General features: G+C 39.0%; 2 protein-coding genes across 5 annotated transcripts; one reads left to right on the top strand and one right to left on the bottom strand.

The window, feature by feature from the left end:
- LOC119745468 (NAD-dependent protein deacetylase sirtuin-2-like) lies at nt 1–27,434 on the top strand. 4 transcript variants are annotated; one of them, XM_038221829.1, is made up of 14 exons: nt 1–165; nt 13,743–13,880; nt 14,624–14,665; nt 15,545–15,651; nt 16,675–16,800; nt 17,151–17,280; nt 18,400–18,515; nt 20,126–20,202; nt 20,711–20,762; nt 21,257–21,324; nt 21,811–21,877; nt 23,741–24,240; nt 24,289–25,355; nt 26,355–27,434. In XM_038221829.1, the coding sequence occupies exons 1-12, from the start codon at nt 159–161 to the stop codon at nt 23,804–23,806; spliced, it is 996 nt and encodes a 331-aa protein (XP_038077757.1). In that variant the 5' UTR covers nt 1–158; the 3' UTR covers nt 23,807–24,240; nt 24,289–25,355; nt 26,355–27,434. The 4 variants fall into 4 exon arrangements, with proteins under 4 accessions (XP_038077757.1, XP_038077758.1, XP_038077759.1 ...); XM_038221830.1 differs by having other exon boundaries at nt 23,741–24,649; nt 24,809–25,355; XM_038221831.1 differs by having other exon boundaries at nt 23,741–25,274.
- On the bottom strand, nt 5,106–11,297 carry LOC119745470. The gene is made up of 2 exons (XM_038221832.1): nt 11,102–11,297; nt 5,106–6,516 (listed from the first exon to the last, which is right to left on the bottom strand). Exon 2 carries the CDS (start codon nt 6,513–6,515, stop codon nt 5,592–5,594), a length of 924 nt encoding a protein of 307 aa, XP_038077760.1. The 5' UTR covers nt 6,516; nt 11,102–11,297; the 3' UTR covers nt 5,106–5,591.
- Nucleotides 27,435–27,668: the final 234 nt, after the last annotated feature.

Here is a 27,668-nt window from a genome sequence, read left to right as displayed (position 1 = left end):
GCGAGTCGGTAAGAGGCTAGTTGGCCTGCAATCATTCATTTGCGTGGCGGCGGCGCGGGCATTTGTGAATGGCAAACATAAAGTGATAAACACGGAGCTGTAACCGGACCGCTAGCCGGTGCTGTACTACGGCGGGAGTCGAACAGCAAGCACGTTGAATGAAAAGTGAGTTTGGTAATTAGGGTAATCAGCGTAATGGTGATCATGATGATGAGATATGCTTTAAAAAAAAAATAAAAAAAATTGGCCGGGCAAAAAACTCCTAGTCCTAAATAATATTAAGCCCCCTTTTTAAAGGGAGGGGGGGGGGGGGGGGGGGCATGGTGGTAGGGTGGGTGGGGGATGTTGGGGCTGGGGCGTTGCAGATTGTGACACCCCCCTCCCTCCCCCCCCCCCCCCCCCACTTTCGGTAATCCTTACTTTTAGGACCCCTTTCCTATATAAGGTTACAAGACTCACCAAAACAGCTGACTAAATGACACTCAAAAGTGACATTCTGATATTTATCGATACATTTGAACATTTGGCAATGACACACCTCTTGAATATCATCAGGTTTGATTTTGTAGAAAGAGGGCAGGGTTTTGATTTATGAGGGGTTAAAGACGACGATGACAAACAGAATATAAATTTAAAAAGCAAGACGGCGAACTGCAAAAAAAGGTAGGAAAGTCACCTTTTCTTTGAAAGTGCTTTCAAAATCATGACTAACATGAGTTTGTCTGAAGAAAAAAGACTTCTTTAGCCTGCAAAAGTCACTTTGGTACTGGACAATCATCTGCAAAAGTCAGTTTTGAACAGAACTCGTACAAAATAGAGGTGTCCTAAAAGTAAGGATTACCCCACTTTCTTTTTATTTTGTGGTGGCTGTGTAGTGTTTAACCTAAAATAAAAAAAAGTATAGGCTTACTTCAACTTCAAGTTCCAGCCTACCTTTCTAGGCTAGATACTTCTGTTCTGGAAAGTTTTCCCTACTTTAGTAGGCCTCCACTTTACCTCCCGTCAAACACATCAATTTTCTCCTCACCTTGTGATTTCACCCAAGACGAATCCAGCTGAGGAAGCTTCGGCAATGCGAATAATTTTTAGGAAAAATGTGTCTGTAAAAGACTTTAGAACACATTTTGGATGTACTGTTTCCGTTCAGTTTCTAACTAATCGTTAGAGGCAGCCGGCCATATGAAGTGTCTAGAAGTCTAGCGGTACGTACGTTACGCATTAGATCGACAACGCATGAGCCGGCCAATGAAAGTGCAATACGTCCTAATGAATATTTAATTTCTCATGAAAAGTTAGTTTATTTAATATTCATGGCTTTTTTCAATGGATACTTTAAATACGTCCACCGATTGATTATTGAAACATTGTTGTGTTTCAAAGAAGAGTCCGAGGTTCGAATCTCGATGAAGTTAAGTGACTGATTAAGAAATAAGATTAAAGGAAAGGAGAGGGTGAGAGTAGAGGAGGGAAAGTGGAGGAAATAACCATAAAGGATGCAACTTTTTGGCGCTTGCAAATTAATTGAAAAAAGTGGAGGACTAGTATGGAAAACTTTCCCTACTTCTACTTATCTAGCTAGTCTGAGAAGTCTCTCTAACTAAACAGGACTCTACAAATCGCCCTTTTTTTAACATTTAGTAATGATTTGGCAATGTTGGGCGTGATCAGTCGATCCCGTTGCGCTATCGGTCGATCATGACGCTATCGGTCGATCCCGCTACCCACCAATCAAGCACCTTTTCTTTCTAATTCACGGCTCTGGAGGAATTTTTCTTTTAAAACGTAAGTAAAGTCTGAGATATCCTGCAGAATAGACCGATCGTGTAATGAAACGCGCCCAACAGCGACTCATGACGGATGTTAAAAAGGGTAACTTGTATTGAGTCCTAGTAACTTTTACTACTTTCTAGCACACTCTGATGAGCCACATGTAGAAAAATGTGTGGAAGTTGCTTTCTTTGGCGGTAAATAATTCTGTTTTGTGACTGTAGGCCTACCTCTTGTTTTGAATGCATCCATGTGTGAAAAAATCTGGGCATTCCAAGATGTAGTTTTTAGTGGCACTGGTATAGCAGAAATTCTCAAAATTTTGCCACCTAGTGCCAGATTTAATCAAGTGCGCCACGTCGGGGAACTCTCGACTTTGTGCCCAATTTCCAGACGCCACTGTTTTTGAATTTCGGCTGAAATTTGTTCACAGAGGTTAAATAGCAAGCATTAATTGTAAAAGTACCAGTTTTGCACTGAATGAATTTGAAGTTTGTCAACAAAGACGTTTGGCAACTCTACATGAGGAAAGTCAGGGTAAACGTCAAAGTGCGCCACGTTAGGGAACACCTCTATATAATCACGGTGGCAGACAGAAGGTGAAAGAAAAAATATCTTACTCTGCTACTCGTACTACTGTCCAAGAGTTTTTTTGGTGATCAGGCACAACCCGATCACCGTTTTAAAATTCTTTTGTTTTTGTTTTGTTGGTTTTTTTTTTGGCTTTTTCTCGACAACAATTCTCCGTGACTTTTCTCCTAAATGGTACATGGTATAAACACAAAACTCTTATGTCATGATGACGTCATCAGGTAAATTACAAAGGATTTTATTTCAAAACGTGACAAACTACTTTCAGTAATAACTCTTGAACAAAATGATCAATCATCTTCATACTTTGTAATCTGATAGACCATACTGCAATAGATCTGTCTCATAGGAAGCCATCTTCGTAGGAAAATTACAACTATGTGTTCAATGTCATCTGGTGCGTGCGCGCGCAGTGTGCAAAACGTTCTAAACACGCGTTCATCCTACTTGTAATGTCTTGGAAATACGGCGCAGCCGATGAGCGTCATAAATGTTTGACGCCTAAAATGCTGATGCAAGTGGCAATCTGTAGGAAGTGACGTCATTTTGAGACAGACCTATTGACAAACAGTTTGTGTTATGCACATGAAGTTACTTGACAAATGGCTCACAGGATGATGATAAAACCTGGTATGAACTTGAATTCTGGTCCAAAGATGTGAACAATTTTTCATGTCATTATGAAGTCATCAGAAATAGAGTTATTATTAATGGTTTATTTTATTACATTTTTACGGCCGAAAGGCCGAATTGCAGTTAAATGTACACACATTAATAAATGTTTTATATTGAAATTACACCATGTGAAAAATACACTTAAGGTAAATCACAGCAAGATACACACAAAGTAATACCGATACAAAAAGGAAAAAAAAAGGAAAATCATTTGAAAGAAGTTAATAAAACAAATGTTAAAAACAAGACATGTATGTACAGTTACAAACACAAACACAGTTGAGTTGTATCTTGTGCCTGGCAAGTCAACTGCAGTGCAATGGGCCTTATTTACGAAGAAGCCATTTTGATCGTGTTCCCTGAATTTTATTTACACAAGTACACGATTTTGTCGTGCGATAATGTCGTGCGATAATGTCGCGCGATAATGTCGCGTGCACAAATCAATGAGCGCCTTTACATTTACGTGACTTATCGCGCGATTTTTTAAACTCAAATTGGTTTTAACATGGGTGTGCGACATTGCTGCGCTACATAGTCGTTGCGACAAAATCACATGTGTAAATAGGCCTTGTAAACTGTTGAATAGGACGGTGCCAGACTATTTATGCGTTCCAAGCCTCACTGTAATTTTTTTTTTTTGCAATCGGTTACACATACATGAACGGTTGACAGCCAGCTAGTCTAGTTACCTGACCTGACAATTCCCTGATGTCTATAGATTGTTTTGTTTCGTCTGTAGTAAGGTAAGGGAACCAGACTACGAAAACAGTAATTTTTTTTCTAGGTTTTTCCAGCATGAACACAAAACTTTAAGTAGGTCAGTGTAACAATAACTTGCTGTAAATACTAACCCCCAAATCCATCCATTTCTGAAAATTACAGCAAAAGCAAATGTTGTACATTATCTTTAAGCTTCCTATGTTTGCCAAAAATTGGAGCAATTGCAGATTACAGAGTTTTAAACTGGTTCTTTCCAGAACCACAAAGTCACAAAAGAGATTTTACTACACACATGTATGTACATAGAGTACTTCGCAAACTATCATCTTCCACTATGCAAAAACCTTCAAGTCTTACTGAATGGTAAGTAGGCGTTATGAAAAGAAAATCGATAACAAAGAGATACTTGACAAAGTCTAGCCTTCATTTGCAATTTTTTAACCAACCAAAGGAGCAAAAAAAAGCAACCAAGGCCTTGAAACCCTGGTTTCTCATCTTAAATGCTAAAATAGTCTTGGTTCAAGACGCTAGTATAGCGGCGCTGTATGCTCCGTGAATATGCGCCTTCACACTTTAACTTTGTCCTTTGTTAATGGCAAATCAAAAACTATGGGTAATGACTATTGTCTAGTTGGCACCATAAAATGCAAATTAATAACAAAATGGATTACCTGCCAATAGGACCTACATTTCATATCATTTTAAGGACCGGATTTTTTTCCATATAATTTTACATTCCATTGTTACAAAGTTACGAATTTTTTCGATTGTGCGGCTATGTGCAAGTGTCAATATGCGTATCTAAATTGATATATAATACAATGGATTGAATTTCTAAATGTAATTGTCCAGGTTGCAACAATAAGGTCTATATTGTAAAAGTACAGAATATAAAATACTTTATTCTATAAAAAAAATTATAATAAAATGCTGTACAGTAACTTGAAATGGACACGTCATAATTGGAAGAGGAAAAATATAAAATCAAATAAAAAATTACTTGAGAATGCCACAATTGCAGTACTCTTCATTTTACTTGTATGACAGCCTACATGTAATATATGTGATGCGATCCAGCTAAATGATTCGTTTGTCGACCCTGGTCGAGTGTTTTTTTTTTACAGATTTGAAAAGAGCAAAATGTCAGCATTACTGCTGTGAAACTGAAACCGCATGCTGATACCATCTTTAGTTAAAAAATTATGGAAGTCGGAACGGCAAAAGATGTAATAAAGTGATGTGATGAAGTGGCCCTATTTTGGCCTGAATCTCCAAATGAAAGTTCCTGACAAACGACTCATTTAGCTTGATCACATAACAAACATCCGTCTTTGGGAGACACGGACCAGCAGGTTAATGAGCTCGGTAAGACGAACCTGTTGCATAGGTTGTATTTCCAGAAGGTGGAGATAGGCATGGTCTTTGTCTCGCGGGTGGAGTTTCCCCACGTTGCATAGTTGTGTAACTTGAAGTGTAATCAACATGTAGCACATGCCAAGCTGAAATTGGTACTTGCCTCACGTGCGTGCCAGTCTGTTGAGGCACTGAAGGGTGAGAATAGCCTGCTGACTGAGGGAAAGCATTGATTCTATGGATGACTGGAGACGTCGGCACACGTAATTTGTTGGCATAGAAGTCTGGTGATGGAGAAGGAGTTGCGAGTTTCGTTTTGCAGGAAATAATTTGTACCTTAGGCTGGGATGAGCTGCTGGGACGATTGTCGAAGTTGCCCGGTGATGTAAACCAGACTCAATACGGTCAACCGATGAACTGAAATGTTGCGTTGGGATTTGGGTGGGTCGGTCCTGGGAAATGGTTCCTGGTTGACTAGCTGGCTAAACCGCCGACTTTTCATAAAGCTGAATCAAGACATCGCAGCTTTTCAATGGATTGTAATCTAGATCATCACGGTATTTGGCCAAAGTGCTGGAATATTGTCCAATAGATAAGGTGACTGTGTCTCGGAATTCATGCACCTTATGCAGTCCATCAACCTGAGATGCAAAGTCTTGCTCGAACTTTGTGTCGCTAACGTGTTGATTGTCAATGTACAGCACAAAGCAGCCCGGCTTTATGTCACGGAGAATCGATCGAAGGAGATCGCCACTGCCTCGGTCGTTTCGGAAGAAAGCAGACACTGCGGAGAAGAACTTCGACAAGGTTAGCATGTCAGCCTGTTTGATGAATTGACGAGTGGAAACAGTTAGGTCCTTATCTCTGACAACGTCGCATTTTTCGTATTTCACTGAAAAATCCTCGGGAATACACAATTGGTATATCTTGTCCCAAGTGTCTTTCCAGTTAGGGTACAGATCCAAGACCCGACATTCCAGACTACTTGGGAAGATTTCTTTCTTACGAAGGAAGGTAGTCAAGCCAACCAGGTCTGACCCGGGCCCGCCACCGATGCTGCAAACCTTCAAGATTTCCTTCTTGTTGCGCCAACTCCTTAAGGATTTTGATGTTTCCTGAAGCGAGAAGGACACGAGATGGCAGTGTTGCATCAAGTACAGGAAGACGTAGGCACAGCGGTTTGCTGGCACATTCCAGTTGCAACAAGACTGGCTAGAGGTGTTTGAAAGCCCCACTGTGTACCCCTTGGAGATCTTTCTCAATGCCTTCTTAACCGTTTCAATCTTGGTTAACGTGGAGCCGCCGATCTGATCCATGAGATCATCCAAGACATCTGTCAGTACACTATGATAGAAGTCTTCGGGTTCCATTTGATCAAAGACATTCATCAAAGGCTCCATGGTCATTCTGTGAAGTGATAAATTAGAATTTGAAAGGCCCATGCAATGTAATTTTTTTAATGCAGTCCTTAAAAATGCCCCTTTGTGTCCCATTTAACCTTATAAGGTGTTGGGCCTTAAGCCCAACACCTATTGTTTTTGTAAAAGTTCACTATTTTTAGGTGTTGGGCCTGAGCCCAACACCTATTGTTATTGTAAGAATTTACTATTTTTTATTTTTTTTTATTTCTCCAAGACACATTCGTTTCCAGAACCGTTTGTCAAAATGAAAACATATATGAACTTCAATTGTCAATACATGAATGCACAACCCACTGAAGATGTGCTTTTTTGCAATTACGTCATTATGACATCATGATGGGTCACGTGACGTCACTTCAAAAAATAATACATTTAATCTTTGAAAATCAATATAAAATCAACCGTGAGAGACCGGAACTTGAATTTTGCGGGAATCGACATGATAATACATGCTCTTCAATTAATCTTGTGTGCGTAAAATCACATGACCCTTCCTTCCGGTCGAAACCGGAAGTGCCTAATAATTCAAAAGTGGAAAAAGATATGAACTTGCTTTCAACGATGTTAGCCTGTGGGTGGGTTGATCTTTCAAAAAAAATTATCGGTGACGCCATCAAGTGTTCGAGCGCCCTCTAGTGGCAGGTTAAAAAATGTCCAAAACGCATTTTCAGTTGATGTCTGTGGCGAAATTTGCGGTAATCGCTTCAAAATTAATAAACATAATGACCTTAATGCAGACAAGACCTGTGCGCGAAAAAAAAATGATTACGTCATCAGACCGGAAGTTACAATGAAAAGACCTCTTTTCCTTTGAAAATTGCTAAAAAATCAACCGTCACAGATATAATCCAGTTTTGTGCTTCAAATGGCACTTAAATGATGGGTCTAAAACTTTCCAAGGTTTCGTTACAATAAATTTACTAGAAGATGCCCTGCAGCCCCCTTGAAGTTTGAAGTTAAACACGCCTACGCATTGAAACGCTCATTTAATGCCACGTCCATTGTGTGTACAGCAAATGGGGATCATTGCGTACAAAGGGAAAATCCCGAAAAATAGTGTGCTGCGATTGCGTAAAAGGAAACTTCCCCTTATATGATACTCAACCATTGGGCTGGCAAAAGCGCCCAATTGGGCGCTTTTTTAAATTGGGCGCTTTTTTTCTACAAACATGCGCATTGGGGTTAAGAGGGTATGGCGAGCAATATCTTGAATTGCGCCAATGGTGTGCGACCTTTACTTTAAGAGATATGAGCTATTTGGTGGGTTTTTGTTACAATTGTACTAGATAAGTTTACAGTACAGCACCATACGTGCGTGCAGATCCTCTGTATAATTACTCCACGCGCTATTTTTTAACTCTCAACCCTCAACATCAACATCAACAATCAACATCAACATCAACAATCAACATCAACAATCAACATCAACAATCAACAATCAACATTAACATCAACAATCAACATCAACAATCAACATCATCAATCAACAATCAACATTAACATCAACAATCAACATCAATAATCAACAGCAACATCAACAATCAACATCAGCAATCAACATTAGCATCAACAATCAACAATCAACATCAACAATCAACGATCAACACCAACAATCAACAACAAAAATCAACATCGACAACCCACATCAACAATCATCAACAATCAACTTCAATAATCGTTAATCAACAACACCTATCAACTGTCAACAATCAACAATCGACATGAACAACCACCGTCAAATTCAATCAACAATCAACATCATCAATCAACAATCAACATAAACAACCAACAATCAACATATCATCAATCAACAATCAACATAAACAACCAACAATCAACATCAACAATCAACATTAACAATCAACAACAACAATCAACATCAAACAATGTGAAAAAGCCAAACCTCTAGCCCAACACCGTGTGTTTGTCCTCAAACTCTAGTTTTTTTTTTTATTCTCCAAGACACAATGCTTCTCCGGAACTGTTTGGAAAAATGGAAACATATATGAACTTCATTTGTCAATACATGAATGCACAATCCACTGAAGATGTGCTTTTTTGTAATTACGTCATTATGACGTCATCACGGGTCACGTGACATCACTTGAAAGTTTAATAAATTTAATCTTTGAAATTCCATATAAAATCAACCATGACAGACCGGAACTTGAATTTTGCGGGAATCGACATGATAATACATGCCCTTCATTTTACCTTGTGCGCGTAAAATCACGTGACCCTTCCTTCCGGTCGAAACCGGAAGTGCCTAAAAATTTGAAAGTGGAAGAAGATATGAACTTGCTTTCAACGATAAAATGTTAGAGCGCCCTCTAGCGGCAGGTTAAAAAACGTCAAAAATGCATTTTCACTTGATGTCTGTGGCGAAATTTGCGGTAATCGCTTCAGAATTAGTGTGCATGATGACCTTAATGCAGACGAGACCTCTGCGCGAAAAAAAAAATGATTACGTCATCAGACCGAAAGTTACAATAAAAAGACTTTTAAACCTTCAAAAATTGCTAAAAAATCACCCGTGATAGATAGAATCAAGACTTGGCTATAAATAGCACAGTTAACATAGCTCTTGAACTTTTTGGTAATAACGTCACAATGACGTCATCAAGTATCATATTACAAGCAATCAAAGATTTCTAGATTTAATCTTTGAAAATCAATATAAAATCAACTGCTACAGATTTCATTTTGTTTTGTATGGCAATCGATAAAATATTGCAGGGTCTTCATTTTCGGTATTAAGAGCAAAATCATGTGACCCTTCCTTCCGGTCGAAACCGGAAGTGCCTTATTATTTGAAATGTGCAGAAGATGCAAACTTGCTTTCAACGATGTGAGTGTCTGCCTAGGCAATACTGTACAAATATTTTACAGTTGACGTCATCAAATGTTAGAGCGCCCTCTGGCGGCATGTTGAAAAAGTCAAACATGGATTTAAACATGCATTTTGAGTTGATGTGTGTGGCAAAACTTGCGGTAATCCATGGCCCAAAACCGTGTGGTTGTTCCTACAACCTCTAGTTTTCAATTTTTTTTTGCCATTTTCAAGGGTATTTTGGTGCCATTTTGGTTTTTAATGCTACTGCAAATGTCCATATTCATGAGCAAAAATATGATGTCATTCCAGGCAGAAACCTCAATGTTACAACTAGTTTCAGCAAAAAATTTGCCAGAATTTGGCTATTTCGTTGTCCAAAACATTGTTTTTAACAATGATTCGTTGTGTCAGTACTAGCTCTACTGAGTCGAGCGTTGAATTACGGGTACCCCTCCATACAAATGCTCCACCGATTCGCCATACTTTGGTAGCACCATCAGTAGCATAGTCACAAACCCACGCGAGGACAAAAAGACCCCCAAAAAACGGTAAAGAGATTTCAAATGAGAGACAGTTATCCTGGATTGATCTATACATTCTTGACATTCCATGAGACCCCTTATATTGTTCCCAAACAGCGAACATTTTGGAAAAAAACAGCAAAATAGTCTGAAAACTTACAGTTCAATGTGTTTGCATGGAGGCTCAGTTCTTGAATTAGCTTGTCAATGACGTGACGTCACCGTCGTTGCTAGATCGCGAAGAAAAACAAGTCGCGCTTTATCAACGACTGTTTCGTGTAATGATACGTGCTCCGATCCGCGCCGTACGACAGTCGTTGATAAAGCGCGACTTGTTTTTCTTCGCGATCGAGCAACGACGGTGACGTCACGTCAGACGCCCTCATTGACAAGCTAATTCAAGAACTGAGCCTCCATGCAAACACATTGAACTGTAAGTTTTCAAACTATTTTGCTGTTTTTTTTCCAAAATGTTCGCTGTTTGGGAACAATATAAGGGGTCTCATGGAATGTCAAGAATGTATAGATCAATCCAGGATAACTGTCTCTCTCATTTGTAATCTCTTTACCGTTTTTTGGGGGTCTTTTTGTCCTCGCGTGGGTTTGTGACTTTGCTACTGTGATGGTGCTACCAAAGTATGGCGAATCGGTGGAGCGTTTGTATGGAGGGGTACCCATAATTCAACGCTCCACTCAGTAGAGCTATGTCAGTACATGGCAGTAAAGCCAATGAGCAAACTTTTCTCACCAATGTTTTTTTTTTAATTTCTGGGTTCTTCAACAGAAAACACCTAAAATGAAAATTGTCTTCCTGCACTGACATCACAGCAACAGCATCCTCAGTTGTCTGGAAAAGCATGGACATTTTTTCAAAATTATATAAAGAGGAGCATTTTCAATAAAATTAACCAAACAGGAATGTCACTCAAATAGTTTTCTTACATTGAAGAGGATTAGAAAGTTGCACGAAATATGTGGGGCCTACCCGATGTTCCCCGATACCTGCATGTATGTTCATCAAGGGTTAGGGCATGGGTTAGGGTTAGGGTTAGGGTTAGGGATGGGGAACATAGGTATTGGGGAACACAGGTATATGCACCCAAATATGTTCCTAAGAAATGTTCACTTCATGGGCTCTTTAAGTACAAAACTTGACTTACCCTGCAGTGTAACACCCCATGCTAAATTTGAGAGATTAAGAGATTTATTCAACTCACCTGAAAAGTTGCACACTCTTTTTGAAATAACTTGACCAACTTTGGAATACAACATATAAACTATACTGCTTTCCAGCAGTTTCTCTAGTACCGGTACTTTTAGAAGACCACACTTTTCAGTAAAGTTTGGTATATGTGACAACTTCAGTTATTTCTCACTGCACGTTATTTCTCACTGCAGTCATTTCTCAAGCGGGGAAATCCCAAGAATAATACCACAAATGCATGTACCTGTACGGTGGCCTCGTAAAGCCAGCATTTCTCATTGGGAAATAACATTTGCCTTTCAACTCTTTTTGTATGTGCAGTATTTTGATAAGGCCAGAAAAAAAACTGCTGCTTCCGATTACATGGCATTTGAAAATAGGGTAGATAGGTAGGTTGGGCATTTTTTTTTTATTTGGGGGGGGGGGGCATTTTTGTGTGTGTACGATCATATGGAGGCATCTGCATGTATAGTCATGGAGAAAAGGTAGAAATGGATATCTTTTGGGTAATTCCCTCATTTTTTCCCAAAAAACAAAAAAGAAACCGGGTAGTGCTGTCAAAAATAGGATAGGTAGGTTACTGGGAGCAGAACTATAATTTTCTTTGGGGGGGGGGGGGCCTTACAGTAACTGACAAAGCATTACATTGTGTCATGTACATGTAAGCACACAAACTACGGTAGCCGTGTCGACCGATCACACAGGTGGAATTTCATCGAGGGAAAAATATAGAGATTTACGCTTGTTGAAATACATGTACAAATGCAGGGTGAGCGTGCAGACAATTACATCATTGGACATTGCCTGGTTAGGTTGTGAATATTGCATGTCGAAAAAAAAAAAAAAAGATCACACAGTTCAGTCTTTCCAGTGGAACCATAATTTGTTTGAATTTGAAAGAAACAGCTAGTGCCTATTGGGGTGTCATGTTTAATCATTTTGTGTATACATTTTGTGTATACATTTTGTGTATACATTTTGTGTATGCATGCATGTATTTCTGGGTTGACTGCTTCATTAGTTAAAATGTGCAAAATGTATACTGATTAAGTTTATAGAGAGGATGCGTACTTTATCATGAAGTGAACAGTATGAAAAACAGTGTTGGCCGAGCAAAGGCTTTGACCCTCAAGGCCAAGGCTTAGACCCTCAAGGCCAAGGCCAATGCCAAGGCCCTTTTATAAAATGACCACTAATATAGAACTAATTATAGTCACATGACACATCATCACGAATCACTTATTAAGAAGAACAACTTGTCTTTAATTGCAATCAAAATGCTCACATATAATGTTTTATGACTGCATTGTATCTATTAAAGTATAAGTTCAGGTCTTCATGAATATATGGTTCTACATAACTAAAACAAAATAATGATTAACTTCTATATTGACGCACAATTCTCCCGAGCGTAACAAAAGGGGGATCCAAGAAACTGATTTGGGGAATTTTTATTTGCTGGGCCAACATGGTCAGAAATATTAGCATTATACCTAATAAACAGATACATGCAAATCTTTAGCACTTATCAGGGAGATATATATATACAACCAATCAGATTGATCATCAGTTAGAAAAAAAGTAGCTCACTAAAACTTTGTGTGGCTTTACTTATAAAGTGTACAGAAAATTATTGCAGCAAATGTACTACAATGGTAACAAAATGTGCAGCTATAAAAGTGAAATCTGTTTCCCTCCTCATCATGGTAACATTATTAAAATGGTAACAGCAACATTTCAGACAGATTTATCTGGAAAATGCAAAAATCTATGGGCCTTGAAGAGCCTTGACTCAAAATTGCAAGGCACTAATCCCTCAAGGCCAAGGCCAAGGCTTTTGCCCTCAAGCCTCGAGGCCAAGGCCAAGGCCCTAAAGTCAAGCCTTAAGGGAGCCTTAAGGCCAAGGCCCAGCATCAAGGCACTACATCACTGAATTGAAAAATATCGAAATTATAATTTCAGTCTGATGACATCATGATTCTGAAACCTTGCAATGTCATTTGCGGTTGTCCAAAGATTATCTTTTGGCAATTTGGTAAAATTTGGAATACCTGATGACATCATGATGACATCCCCCACTTTTTTTCACATCTTTAGACTAGAGTTTAAGTTCATACCAGGTTTTATCGTCATCCCATAAACTGTTTGAAAGAAATTTGGGTTGGTTTTGAATTGAGGCTCATGTCTATATTTTGAATCAAACTTCTAAAGTTGACCTTCCAGAAGCCGCAGAAGTGTACATGGTTGACCATTTTAGTTGACAAAAGTGACCAACATCTTTCATTTATAATTCCTGAACAAACAAATCAATGATGTTTGTACTTTTTAATCAGATGGATCATTAATTGGTGAATTGTTTTGTCATATACGCCGTGTAAGCTGCTTGACCTTTACTTCCGGGTACGGGAAGGTCAAAATTAGATGAATTCAAAATATAGACATGAGTCTCAAATAAAACCAAACAGAAATTTCTTCCAAATGGTTTACGGGATGATGAAAAAACTTTGCGTTTGTAACTCAACAAACGCGAGTCTTTAGTTTCATTTTTAATTTTGTGGCCACCCTACCCTTGCCAGCCATGCCCATGGGATAGGTGATTTTGTTAAATAATAATTGCCTTTTGATAAACAGATCAATTCTTTGAAACTTTGCAGTGTCTGATCTCGATGAGTTAACGCAACGGTTCTCAAGTCAGTCTTCAGCTGAGAAGTTTGAGGCCGCGGACACCCCTCAACAGGTCCTGGATGAAATCAGCTTGGAGGGCGTGGCCAGATACATCCAAAGTGGCAACTGTGAGTGGAATTCACATATTTTGAAGTCTCATTGTTGTTTTTTTTCTTAAACCCGCGCTTATGACCATTTCCAATTACCCGAAAAAGTAGTCCGTTTAACCTAACTCCCTAGGCCTTTTTGCTAGGATGTAGCCTCAATCCTGCAAAATCCTCCAATCAGCCTCATGGAAAACTAGCATATAGACTCAATCCTGCAAATTCCTCCGTTGTTTCTTGAGTATGGTCCATGGAGGGGTGACCACTGCCTGAATCCTGCAAAATCCTCCGGCTATGACTGTCAATAGGCTGAGGCAGAGGCAGTGACATCCTGGAGCAATGCGGAGGATGTCAAGTATAATCAAGGACTAAATTTATGCACGGCTGAGCATAAACAACACAAGGTCCGGCCCAAGACCTTGACACAGTGCGTACTCCGAAATCAGCAACGCACTTTGGCCATGTAATCTCAATCCTGCAAATTCCTCCAATTTGCAAAAAGGATTTTGGAGGATTCAGGGCGGCTAGGGTTAACTTAACGACAGAAACAGAGAGTTTATACCTCTGGTTCTTTTCAGAACCATTCTCTTGGTTGAGAAATTATTCGAACATGGTGTTTCCGCAAACCTTTCATTATTTAGTATCTCCACCATGCAAAGCCTCAAATCTTACTGGACGGAAACCTTGCTTGAAGTAAAGACAGGACTGGTAATAAAAAAAATCTGAAATGGTTTTGATTTTTTGTTCTTTTGTGGATTGATTTTCAGGCAAAAATGTAATTTTTATGACAGGAGCTGGGATCTCAACATGTAAGTTGTTTTAATTATAGATGTTTATTTGTAGAGTATTTGTATTCTCGTTATTGCGTCACTCGGACTAGCGTACATACTGCAGAATCAGTCCCTTCCGTCCCCCACAAGGGCTTTGGCCCCTGCCCAAAAAACCCTAAAATGTACCTTTGTAGACCATCTTCTTTTTTAATCTTCATATTGCGATTTTAACAATGTTTTGGTGCAGTTTTTTTTTTGGTTGAAATAATTAATTTTCATATTCATGAACAAAACTGTGATGTCTTTCAAGGGGCAATTCCACGGTTACTGACGTTACATTTTTGATGTACTTTTGAGTTTCCTTGGGCTGTAATTACCTTACTGACAAGGATTAATAACTGTTATCCCCATGGTAGATAGAGTAGACCTAGACCTACCTAAGCACCAAAGATGACATCCAGAAAAATGTGTTATGTATGATAAACAAGACGCACAAAATCGGTTACTCACGTTTACGCAAATGTAACGTGAGTAACCGTGGAATTACCCCAAGGCAGAAACTTCAGTGTTACATCTGCTTCAGCTTGAAAATTCCCCAGAATTTGTTTTTTTTTGCTGTGATCACCTTTCTGCATGGACGATTCATTGCTGTTTTAGTAAATGACAGTTAAACAATGAGAGAACTTTATCCACAAATGTTTTCAATGAGCAAAATGTTGTGTTTCCAATTTGAAGAGACAAACTGCCAAAAGTGACATCCCAGCAACAGCGCCCTCAGTTGCCAAGAAAAGCACATATACCCGTTAAAATACATTTCAGGTGTGAGTCTTAACAACTTTGGATATCTGTCGTTGCCTGTCATGTTTTAGTTTTTCACAAAATATTTGTTTGATCGTTTAGGTTTTGTCTTTTCCTCAGCTGCAGGACTTCCAGATTTCAGGACCAAAACCACCGGCCTGTATGATCAACTGGAGGAGTATGAGCTTCCTAACCCTCAGCGCATGTTTGAGATCAGATACTTCATGGTAAGGAGCAGTAAATCAAACAAGCTCGATTGGACATATCTCGGAGGCTGCGGGTCAACGAATTCGTGTTCATGCATAAGTCACGTGATTGTGACATGTAATTTCTGGAAGGAGTAGTGTGTTGAGTAAAAAAAAATCAGGTTTTTTGACCCCAGTGACCCCATGATGACCTTTGACCCTGTTTGGTCATGTGACATGTTGGGGCTGGGCTACTGATACTTTTGATAAAGTTTGGTTGAAATCGGTCAAAATATGTAGGAGCAATAGACCATGTCAACGTTTGTTAGTAATTAACGGACTAATAATGGAGAGACATGATGATTTAGTGAGCTGCTCTCCCGCAGCTAAAAACCTTTCAGTTGATTCAACATGGAATTTCCCCTATTTTAAAAAGAAAAAAATATTTGCAAGTGATTGGCAATGTTTAAAAGAGCAGATGTTGGAACCCCTGAGAGATTTCGTGAGGATTTTTACAAAACTTCAAATGCTCCTTACTCTGTCTTGTTGGTTTCCCCATTCAGAAATTAGCTTTTTATTAAAAATAGCAACAATTTTTAAAATCATAACATATAGCAATGAAATGTCCTTTGGCCTCCTCTGAATTTGTGGTCAAGAACCATACCTGATATACAAAGAAAATCAATGTGTTTAACTAACGGTTGGTTGAGCATCTTGTTGGATGGAGTGGGGTAGCCTCAAGCAAAGATGTACTCAAGTCAAAAGAAATCCTAAAAAGTCATTCACAATTACCATCGCAAATCTAGTCATGTCTTGTGATGAACTGTCCGAATGAAGTATAACAAAGGCATTCTTTTGCCATTTTACATTCCTGTTATTTGTGACATTTTGTGCCTTTGGTTTGACCTATGATTCACTTCTTTACAACCAACCCTCAAGCAAGCAGTAATTCTTTTTTTTGCACAAGAAGAGTTCCTGTAGTTTCTTTCTTTCCTTAGTTTCTTGTGTGCTTTGCAGACAGATTTCTGTTCACTCTGTTAGAAGCTGTCTCATTTTTTGTCGCAGGAAAGACCGGAGCCTTTCTTCAAGCTAGTCAAGTCGCTCTATCCGGGAGATTACAAGCCAACACCGTGCCATTACTTCATCCGACTCATGAGCGAAAAGAACGTTGTGCTCAGGAATTACACGCAGGTAACTTACAGAAAAGATAATTCAAATGAATTATAGTAAGGTCCGTTCATCAGTCCAAACCCCCCCCCCCCCCACAGATTTGTCCTATGAAAAAATATAGGTAGATTAATGGCAGCCATTTTGAAAATTTTGAAAAGTGCTTGTTTTTCTACCTATACTTTTACAAAGATCTGTGATGGCCGTATAGCCAAATATCTAGACATACTCTGACTGTGTGCGAAATGCCATGCTTGTATCATCAAAGGCACGATTCCCCAAATATTTCCCCTATCTGCACCACTAAAAATACCCAAGAGGATTAAAGTTAAAGAAATATTCAAGATTGCTCTTTTCCTTTAATTTTCATGCAGAATATTGACACACTGGACAAGATAGCTGGAATGAAAGATGAGTTGATAGTGGAAGCTCACGGAGGATTCAGCACAGCTCACTGCATCGGGAAGGAATGTTACACAGAGTATGGCCAAAAGTGGGTCAGAGGTGAGTCAAAGGTCAAAGGACACAAAGGAAAAGACTTGACGGCAACCTTCTTCCCATGGTGACGAGCAGTATGCTCCCACTACCTGCTCTCTCACACTGGTATTGGATCATTTGGGTGTTCTAAAATCTTGTACAGTGCAAATTAGGAATAGTCTGGTGCCCGGCTGGGCTTTTAAGAGTAGAGTACATCATTGCAGCTATCCAAAAAGTAAAATGTAAAAAAGTAAAAAAATTCAAAAATGACAAACGATGTTAAGTTTTTGGAGAGCGATATCAAAGAGTCGAGTCAAAGTACCGTGCTTCTCGAGTACGAGTTCTGTGAGTCTGGGCATTCTCGAGAACTTTTTGGAATACCCTTACTAGCATTGGAGTACAAGTACATGTATTCTCAAAAAGTACTCGGATTGTACTTAAGTACAACCAAACAACTCCTTTTATAAAATCGACATACAGATCCTTGTCATTTGATTGGTGGAATTCACATCACGTGACATTCGTTATTGCTCCCATTCACGCCGAGGCTCAAAAAGTCCCATTCGCCCATGGGCAATGGGAAATACTATTGAACAGTCAGGATCATTTTTGTTCCATGACGCGGTATTCATGTGTGCAAATGCATGCTGGTGTGCGCATTCAGCGTTGTGCGTAGCGCGTATAGTTCCAAAGAGCCAGCGCTACAGCGTTGGGTTCAAACATTTTCATGCAGGGGTGGTTTGGAAGAGAGAAATACATTTTTCCACCAATTTCGTATTGAAATAAAAGTTCATATATATCAAATGACAAGGATCTATATTATGCCAGTTATGTAAAACAAATATTGAGTAGCTTTAAATTGTGAAATGGAATATTATCGCTGGACTTCTCCAGTTCACTCGGCTTCACCTCGTGAAATGGAAAAGTCCAGATTTTACCTTGCGATAATATTCCTCCCATTCCACGCTGAGCCACTCAATATTTGTATACTAATTGTGGTAAATGGATTTGGTAAATGGATTTGTCTATAAAAAAAATTAGGTTACTGTCATATCAACAGTCTGTGGCTGACGTTATGTGGCTCAACAGTTTAATGGCAAAGACTGAACATTGAAGGATTTTAAAATATTTCTCTTCCAATTTCAGATGAAATTTTTGCAGACAGGATCCCAAAGTGCAACAACTGTGGAGCTATCATCAAGCCAGACTGTGCATTCTTTGGCGAAGACATGCCCAAGGGGTTTGACAAGCTAGTGGAGGAGGTACCGTGAGATTGTTTCTCAAAATCAATTTGTCCGGTTGTTTGAAATTGATGCATTGTGATTCGTCAGTTGGTAGAAGTACTGGAATTTTTCCAAACACGATTATTGTACCCCTATCCTCGGCACCCTTAAATGTGGTAGGTTTTGGAGCTTGAGGGCAGTGTTGTAGTACTCGTACTCGTTACTCGTACTCTAGTACTACTCAAGTACTTTTTTAGAGTACTCTTATTCATACTCGAATATCAAAGTACTCATACTCGAAATGGCAGTACTGGTACTCCGGCAGCAAAGTACTTGTACTTGACATGTCAAAATTGTACTCAATCATCAAAATACTCGTACTAGAATAGCAGTACTCGGAAAAAAAAACGGTGTAGCTTGAATTATCACAGCCTCATTTCATTATTGATACTTTCAGTTGGAAGTGGTTGAGCGGCTTGCAGAGAAAACAACGTTTCCTATTTTTTTTTTCTTTGTGCACGTCCGAACAAACACGTCTAACAGCTAGCCATCAGTGGATCTGTATATTAGTCTGACTGGGCCTTGGCTGATTACGCACAATGAACCATTTGCTGTATGGCCATATTCGGAAATAGAAGTACTTGTACTCATAATACAAGTACGTACAAGTACTTGTATTACAAGTACTAGTACAAGTACTCGTACTTGGAGACCTGTACTTGTACTCAGGTACTCTTACTCGTACTCGGCAGTACTCGGTACTCGGAACAAAGTACTCGACTACAACACTGCATAAGGGAAGGTTCCATGTGTACAAAATACCTTCCCAAAATATTCCAAAATCCACAACACATATGGAACATGTACATTCATTGTGGTCCAACCAGTGGTGAGAAAAAAAAATCCAGATTTTTTAATATTAAGTGTGAATTCCACTATTCAATGTGGATTTTTTAAAACCGGATATTTGAAACCAACCCTTTAAAGAAATGGGGCCTTTCTTTTTTTGTGACACAAGCTTTTTTTGTGTCACCACATTCACTCAGTGGTCTTCTCGGTTCATGAATAGCCTGCCCATTCGACTTCCCATAAACTATTCCCAATCATTGGGAGGGCATTGTATGCTGCACCTCACTTGTCACTTTTTGTAAGCCTGACTGTGATCTGAGAGGGAGCTTTTGGTAATAACCGTTATTTGGTTTTAAAAAAAATATATAACTGGATTTGAATTATCTGATTTCTCTCACCACTTGTTCCAACATTCTGTGTGCTCTATGGATGTCATTCCCTATGTAGAATAAAAGTGGTCAGGACTTCCCTTTTAAATTCTTCAAAGTCATACGAAAGGTTTTATGGGGTTTCAAATGATCAGGGAACATAGGAGTTCAGGAAAAGATGAGCAGTTTCCCTTCGTTTGTCTTTTTTCACTTACATAACATAATTGTTCCCATTTAGTTTTTTCCAACACATATTTTTTCCTTTTTGGAGTACAGCACAGATATTATAATAAAGTAATGACATTGATGTCATTTATATTGTAGATGTAAATTTAATGTCTTAAAATTTTGTTCAGTTCTTTGGGTATTTCACGTATGAAAGGCACTATATAATTTTCATACATAATACGTTTTTTGTTTTTTTATTGGCAGGATTTCCCTAAATGTGACCTTCTGATTGTTTCTGGGACCTCATTAATGGTTCAACCGTTTGCAGCAATGATCAATAAGTAAGTTGGATGGAGACACTTCTTAGCTGTCCAGCCCATTTTCAAAGCTCTGCTTGTCATGAAATTCTATGCGGGGCAATGAATCACCTTTCTATAACAATGCTCACTAGTACTGGTACAGAAAGTCTGTGCTAAACCCTGTAAGCACTAAATCTTTAGTTTTAGGCTTTTAAAAAAAATTACTTGGATTATGGATCCGACATTGAAAAAAAAAGGAAATTGAAATATATAAAAAAAAATATTTAAAAAAAAAAAAAAAAAAAAAAAAAAAAATCGCTTTTGAAAAATTCCACATTTCAAGGCAAAAAAAAAAAAAAAATTTGAGATGTAAATTCAAAATAAGGTTCAAAATTATGAAATGGCTTCATCAGTTACGGGCGAAACCCGTTACTGAATTTATGCGAACATTTTATCAAAAATAAAGTGACCACTGGTCTAAAGTGAATTCCTGGTTGGTTGATTTACTGCTCTTGACTGTTGATTTTTGTGGTATTTCACTGTCTCACAGAGTACCAGCTACCACCCCGAGACTTTTGATCAACTACGAATTGAGCGGCAAGGTAGGCACACGATTTAAAAATCATGATTAAAGTCTGACATGTGTGCACAAAAGTCTGACATGTGCGCGAGTGCACACATACTGAAATTTGTATTCTTGTGGAGACATTTCTTTGTTCTCAGTAGTAAAGTTTTCGAGTTTGAAAGTGAAGTTTCAAAATGCTCTTATTTTAAACAGAATTAATTTCCTTGGCTGAAATTTGGACTTAATATCCCTTTTCTAAAAACTCTTCCATTTGCGACAGATCAACCCACCTTGGAAATTCCTAGTTTTTTAGTAAAATCCATATATCTATTTCGTGAAAATCTTGTGGAGACGTATTCATCCATAGAAATTGCCCTTTGGAGATGTATACAATCTTTTGTTCCCTATTGCGTGCACGTCTCCAGAGGGCACGGTGTATCAGATCATATGACGTGTGCAGTTTGAACATAGCATTGGAGAGGCTCACGTATTGTTGCCCATTAGTCTTGAAAGTTTGTGTTTGTTTTTCAGATTGACCCTTTGATGAAATTCATGGGTACGAGTGTTGGCTTCAACTTTGATTATGCAGATAATTACAGGTAATTCAAAGACATGGGTTGTTACAGAAATAAATAATAAAGAGCTTAGAGCGCTTGATCAATGCAATTCTTCTCTTTTCACCCAAACTGGAAATGGTCACAGTGATAACTTAGCAAACGTGAATGTTTGGTTGTTAGGCCAAAAAAAAAAATTCTCGGTCTCTGGTCAAACCAAAGTTCCGAAATTGATGCGGCAACACGTTTTATTTTTTTTTTTTTGATTTTTTTTTCAAGCTTGGATTGTACAGACAAGGTGGGGTACTATTTTGCATTTTTTTGGTGTCCTCATGTACATTGGTGTCCTCCATAATGGCAGCGAATGTCACAAAGTTGCATTGGTTTCACTTTCACACCTGGTATGAACTGTCAGGAAAGGTGTTTGTTACGAAGTCTGCATGCTGAGAAATGGATGTCTGCAGAGGATAAATAAAAAAAAACCTGAATGCTGAAACACTTAATTTGGTTTTTAAATTGTTTTTATTTCAGAGATGTGTTTTATCTGGGGTCTTGTGACGATGGTTTCTACAAACTAGCTGAACTTCTGGGATGGAAGGTAAATTTACTTTCTTTAACTTTTTTCATCTGCCAGTCGCTGAAAAAAAGCGAAACCTGTATTAATACATATCACCTGTGACTCAACAGGCGAAGACGTACGCGGGCGAGGCGAAGCCTCGTCTTTATTTATTAAGAAGTATTTAAGCTGCCACTCCTTCAGCATTCAGATGTTTGTATCCTCCACACTTCTCTAGTTATGAGGTTCTTGATGAATCATTTTTGTTTTGTTTTAATTTAAAAGTATCCAAATCCTTAGAAAATTGGTGATAATTTTAAAGTGAACAATTTAAAAGTTTAATTGTTAGTGTCAGTTGAATGCAAAATGGCACAAATATTTGCCAAAACTAGAATGGGCTTTCCCAGTCACCTTAGACCCAAAGGTCTCATTTTAGGACATTGTTATCAAATGACTCGGTCAGTTATTTAGCCAGTGACCCAGTCAGGGAGTGACACGGTCAGTCATAGGGGAGTCAGTCAGTGACTCACTCAGTCATAACTCAGTCAGTCAGTGACTCACTCAGTCATAACTCAGTCAGTCAGTGACTCACTCAGTCATAACTCAGTCAGTCAGTGACTCACTCAGTCATAACTCAGTCAGTCAGTGACTCACTCAGTCATAACTCAGTCAGTCAGTGACTCACTCAGTCATAACTCAGTCAGTCAGTGACTCACTCAGTCATAACTCAGTCAGTCAGTGACTCACTCACAGTCATAACTCAGTCAGTCAGTGACTCACTCAGTCATAACTCAGTCAGTCAGTGACTCACTCAGTCATAACTCAGTCAGTCAGTGACTCACTCAGTCATAACTCAGTCAGTCAGTGACTCACTCAGTCATAACTCAGTCAGTCAGTGACTCACTCAGTCATAACTCAGTCAGTCAGTGACTCATTCAGTCATAACTCATTTAGTCAGTGACTCATTCAGTCATAACTCAGTCAGTCAGTGACTCACTCAGTCATAACTCAGTCAGTCAGTGACTCACTCAGTCATAACTCAGTTAGTCAGTGACTCACTCAGTCATAACTCAGTCAGTCAGTGACTCACTCAGTCATAACTCAGTCAGTCAGTGACTCACTCAGTCATAACTCAGTCAGTCAGTGACTCACTCAGTCATAACTCAGTCAGTCAGTGACTCACTCAGTCATAACTCAGTCAGTCAGTGACTCACTCAGTCATAACTCAGTCAGTCAGTGACTCATTCAGTCATAACTCAGTCAGTCAGTGACTCACTCAGTCATAACTCAGTCAGTCAGTGACTCACTCAGTCATAACTCAGTCAGTCAGTGACTCACTCACAGTCATAACTCAGTCAGTCAGTGACTCACTCAGTCATAACTCAGTCAGTCAGTGACTCACTCAGTCATAACTCAGTCAGTCAGTGACTCACTCAGTCATAACTCAGTTAGTCAGTGACTCACTCAGTCATTGACTCAGTCAGTCAGTGACTCACTCAGTCAGGGGAGAGGGGGAGTCAGTGGGGGGGGGGGGGGGGGAGTCAGTCAGTCGGGGAGTCAGTCAGTGACTCCATGACTCAAAGACTCAGTCAGAGGACAGTATAGATGCCCTTCAGGTCCAGCAGTAACTGAATGAAGCAGCGAAAAATTGAGTGTTCAGATGCAGTTGCAGATTGATGTAATATAAAGTAAAAGAGGTTTTGCCTCGCCCATTTCTTGGGGTAACTAGCCATGCTCTTTGCCTGCCTTGCGAACTATCGCTGCTGTGCGGGTGATCAACTCATGAATGATTTTTACTTGTGTACAACTCGTGAACACAAATACACATATGCACATTAATTTCACCTTTTGCATTTTTGTTTTATTATAGCGGTGATATTTGACTCTGAGTTTATCTTTCCACAGGATGAACTGGTGCAACTTATCAAGACAGAACACCAAAAACTAGATGCTGCAGCCAGTAGTAACTGAAAAGAAAATGCACTCAACTAAGAACGGAGACGGAGTGACTACCATACAAGTGTATTTAATTAATACAAGTATATTATTTTGCACTGTGAATTTCAATTAATATACCTGTATTATTTTGTACCAGTGTATGCGGTTTTCAAAACGGGTCTACATGTATTCATAATGATATGGATGATTGATATGGGTGATATTTTTAAATTCCATGAAAATTGCCCCAAACTAAATCTCTTGTACTTAAATATTAAAGTCTTCCACCCGCCTCCCCCAAACAAAACAAACTTCCAAGTGGCCTCCATAAATATGTACATGTATTCAGTTGATATATGAATGATACGGGTGATTGAATGTCGACTTGGAGAAGACGAACAAAATATGAATATCTGAAATATATATTCCCCCAAATTGTAACACATAATATGGATTTTATATATTTTGTCTTTGTACAGTTCAAAAACTCCTCCCAAATTGCTAAAATAAAATAGATCTCATAATACAGGGAGCAGCTTGTCTGCCTTTTAGGTGAAAAAAATAACCACCAAGCAAAGAAGAAAAATCTGAAAAAGTAGATCTAATAAATACATCGAGACCAACAGTAACTTTACAGATCTTACAGAAAAATCATGATATATATTTGAAATTTACAAATGGTACAAGAGTTGCAATAAGTAAGACGTACTGTAAGCCATTTTATTTCCTCATTCCCATAATTTGAAGTAATTATGACGATGAGATTAGTGCTTTTCAGTTTTTCAAATATTATTGATAATAAGGCAGCTTTACCTTCTCATTTGTTGAGAGACCCTCGGGTCCTCGATTGTTATCTCAGGTAAATGTTTGTTCTAGGTCCTCACTCGTAAACACGAAAACTGAGGACCTGCACTTGGGTCCTCGATTGTTATCTCAGGTAAACGTTTGTTCTATGTCCTTACTCTTAAACACGAAAACTGAGGACCTGCACTCGGGTCCTTGATTGTTATCTCAGGTAAACGTAATTTGTTCTAGGTCCTCACTCGTAAACACGAAAACTGAGAACCTGCACTCGGGTCCTCAATTGTTATCTCAGGTAAACGTAATTTGTTCTAGGTCCTCACTCTTAAACACGAAAACTGAGGACCCGCACTCGGGTCCTCAATTGTTATCTCAGGTAAACGTAATTTGTTCTAGGTCCTCACTCTTAAACACGAAAACTGAGGACCCGCACTCGGGTCCTCAATTGTTATCTCAGGTAAACGTAATTTGTTCTAGGTCCTCACTCTTAAACACGAAAACTGAGGACCCGCACTCGGGTCCTCGATTGTTATCTCAGGTAAACGTAATTTGTTCTAGGTCCTCACTCGTAAACACGAAAACTGAGGACCCGCACTCGGGTCCTCGATTGTTATCTCAGGTAAACGTAATTTGTTCTAGGTCCTCACTCGTAAACACGAAAACTGAGGACCTGCACTCGGGTCCTCAATTGTTATCTCAGGTAAACGTAATTTGTTCTAGGTCCTCACTCGTAAACACGAAAACTGAGGACCTGCACTCGGGTCCTCGATTGTTATCTCAGGTAAACGTAATTTGTTTTAGGTCCTCACTCGCTAACACGAAAACTGAGGACCTGCACTCGGGTCCTCGATTGTTATCTCAGGTAAACGTAATTTGTTTTAGGTCCTCACTCGTAAACACGAAAACTGAGGACCTGCACTCGGGTCCTCAATTGTTATCTCAGGTTAACGTAATTTGTTCTAGGTCCTTACTCTTAAACACGAAAACTGAGGACCTGCACTCGGGTCCTCGATTGTTATCTCAGGTAAACGTAATTTGTTCTAGGTCCTCACTCGTAAACACGAAAACTGAGGACCTGCACTCGGGTCCTCAATTGTTATCTCAGGTAAACGTAATTTGTTCTAGGTCCTCACTCGTAAACACGAAAACTGAGGACCTGCACTCGGGTCCTCGATTGTTATCTTGGTTAACCTTTGTTCTATGTCCTTACTCTTAAACACGAAAACTGAGGACTTGCATGCGGGTCCTCGATTGTTATCTTGGGTAAACTTTTGTTCTATCTTCATTTGGAGCAAGGAGTTTTTCGTTAAATTGTAGCTAGGTACATTTCCAGGTAGGTATAGTGCTTAATTTATAAGGCGAAATTTATCCATTCACGTCCCAAATTGAAAATTCATGTTCGTCAGTTCAGTGGTTTAAAACAAGTACTGTATATGTCCCAAATTTAGCCGCTGGTTTCCTTGTTGAGTTCTCTGCAGATTCGGATTAATTAAAGTAAATGAATTTACTTTGATAATTAGAATGATGGATTGGATGAATGAATGGGAGGTTTGAGGTACCATGTGGATGATCCGCTCTTAATGATGGAATTTTACTTGACTTTATAATTACATTTGATTGTTTGGAACATTATTATCAAAGATTGCTTTTAGATGAAGTTAAGAAAGTTCGATCTCCCCAAAATTGTCATATCTGTTAAATTTGAAGTTAGGATTAGGCCTAAGTGTCTTAGTCTGACCATGGTCTGACATTGCACTCGGGTCCTCAATTGTTATCTCAGGTAAACGTAATTTGTTCTAGGTCCTCACTCGTAAACACGAAAACTGAGGACCTGCACTCGGGTCCTCGATTGTTATCTCAGGTAAACGTAATTTGTTCTAAGTCCTCACTCGTAAACACGAAAACTGAGGACCTGCACTCGGGTCCTCAATTGTTATCTCAGGTAAACGTAATTTGTTCTAGGTCCTTACTCTTAAACACGAAAACTGAGGACCTGCACTCGGGTCCTTGATTGTTATCTCAGGTAAACATAATTTGTTCTAGGTCTTCACTCGTAAACACGAAAACTGAGGACCTGCACTCGGGTCCTCGATTGTTATCTCAGGTAAACGTAATTTGTTCTAGGTCCTCACTCGTAAACACGAAAACTGAGGACCTGCACTCGGGTCCTCGATTGTTATCTTGGTAAACGTAATTTGTTCTATGTCCTTACTCTTAAACACGAAAACTGAGGACTAGCATGCGGGTCCTCGATTGTTATCTTGGGTAAACTTTTGTTCTATCTTCATTTGGAGCAAGGAGTTTTTCGTTAAATTGTAGCTAGGTACATTTCCAGGTAGGTATAGTGCTTAATTTATAAGGCGAAATTTATCCATTCACGTCCCAAATTGAAAATTCATGTTCGTCAGTTCAGTGGTTTAAAACAAGTACTATATATGTCCCAAATTTAGCCGCTGGTTTCCTTGTTGAGTTCTCTGCAGATTCGGATTAATTAAAGTAAATGAATTTACTTTGATAATTAGAATGATGGATTGGATGAATGAATGGGAGGTTTGAGGTACCATGTGGATGATCCGCTCTTAATGATGGAATTTTACTTGACTTTATAATTACATTTGATTGTTTGGAACATTATTATCAAAGATTGCTTTTAGATGAAGTTAAGAAAGTTCGATCTCCCCAAAACTGTCATATCTGTTAAATTTGAAGTTAGGATTAGGCCTAAGTGTCTTAGTCTGACCATGGTCTGACATTGCCTGATCAGATTGGTATATAATATAACAACAATTCTTTATTTTTCATTCTTGGTGTTATTTATAATAGCCATCAATAAACAGCTTCACAATATTCATTACTGTAACGATGCTTTATTCCGCTTTAATAGCGTTTTACATTCAATGAAGATAGAATTTTGAAATGCATCTAGCAAAATTCTGCGATTTTCATCTACGTCCTAGCTATGCATGCGAATGCATCTAGCAAAATTCTGCGATTTTCATCTACGCCCTAGCTACAATCCCGGCCAAAATGGTTGAGACACTTGGAAATAACCTTAGCCTTTCACGGTCACCCACTCCCCCGCTCCCCCGGTCAA

Source organism: Patiria miniata, unplaced genomic scaffold (genome assembly GCF_015706575.1).
Source record: "Patiria miniata isolate m_02_andy unplaced genomic scaffold, ASM1570657v1 HiC_scaffold_7, whole genome shotgun sequence".
NCBI lineage: Eukaryota > Metazoa > Echinodermata > Asteroidea > Valvatida > Asterinidae > Patiria > Patiria miniata.
Note: the sequence above shows the minus strand (reverse complement) of the source record. Positions and strands in the feature narration are given on the sequence as shown.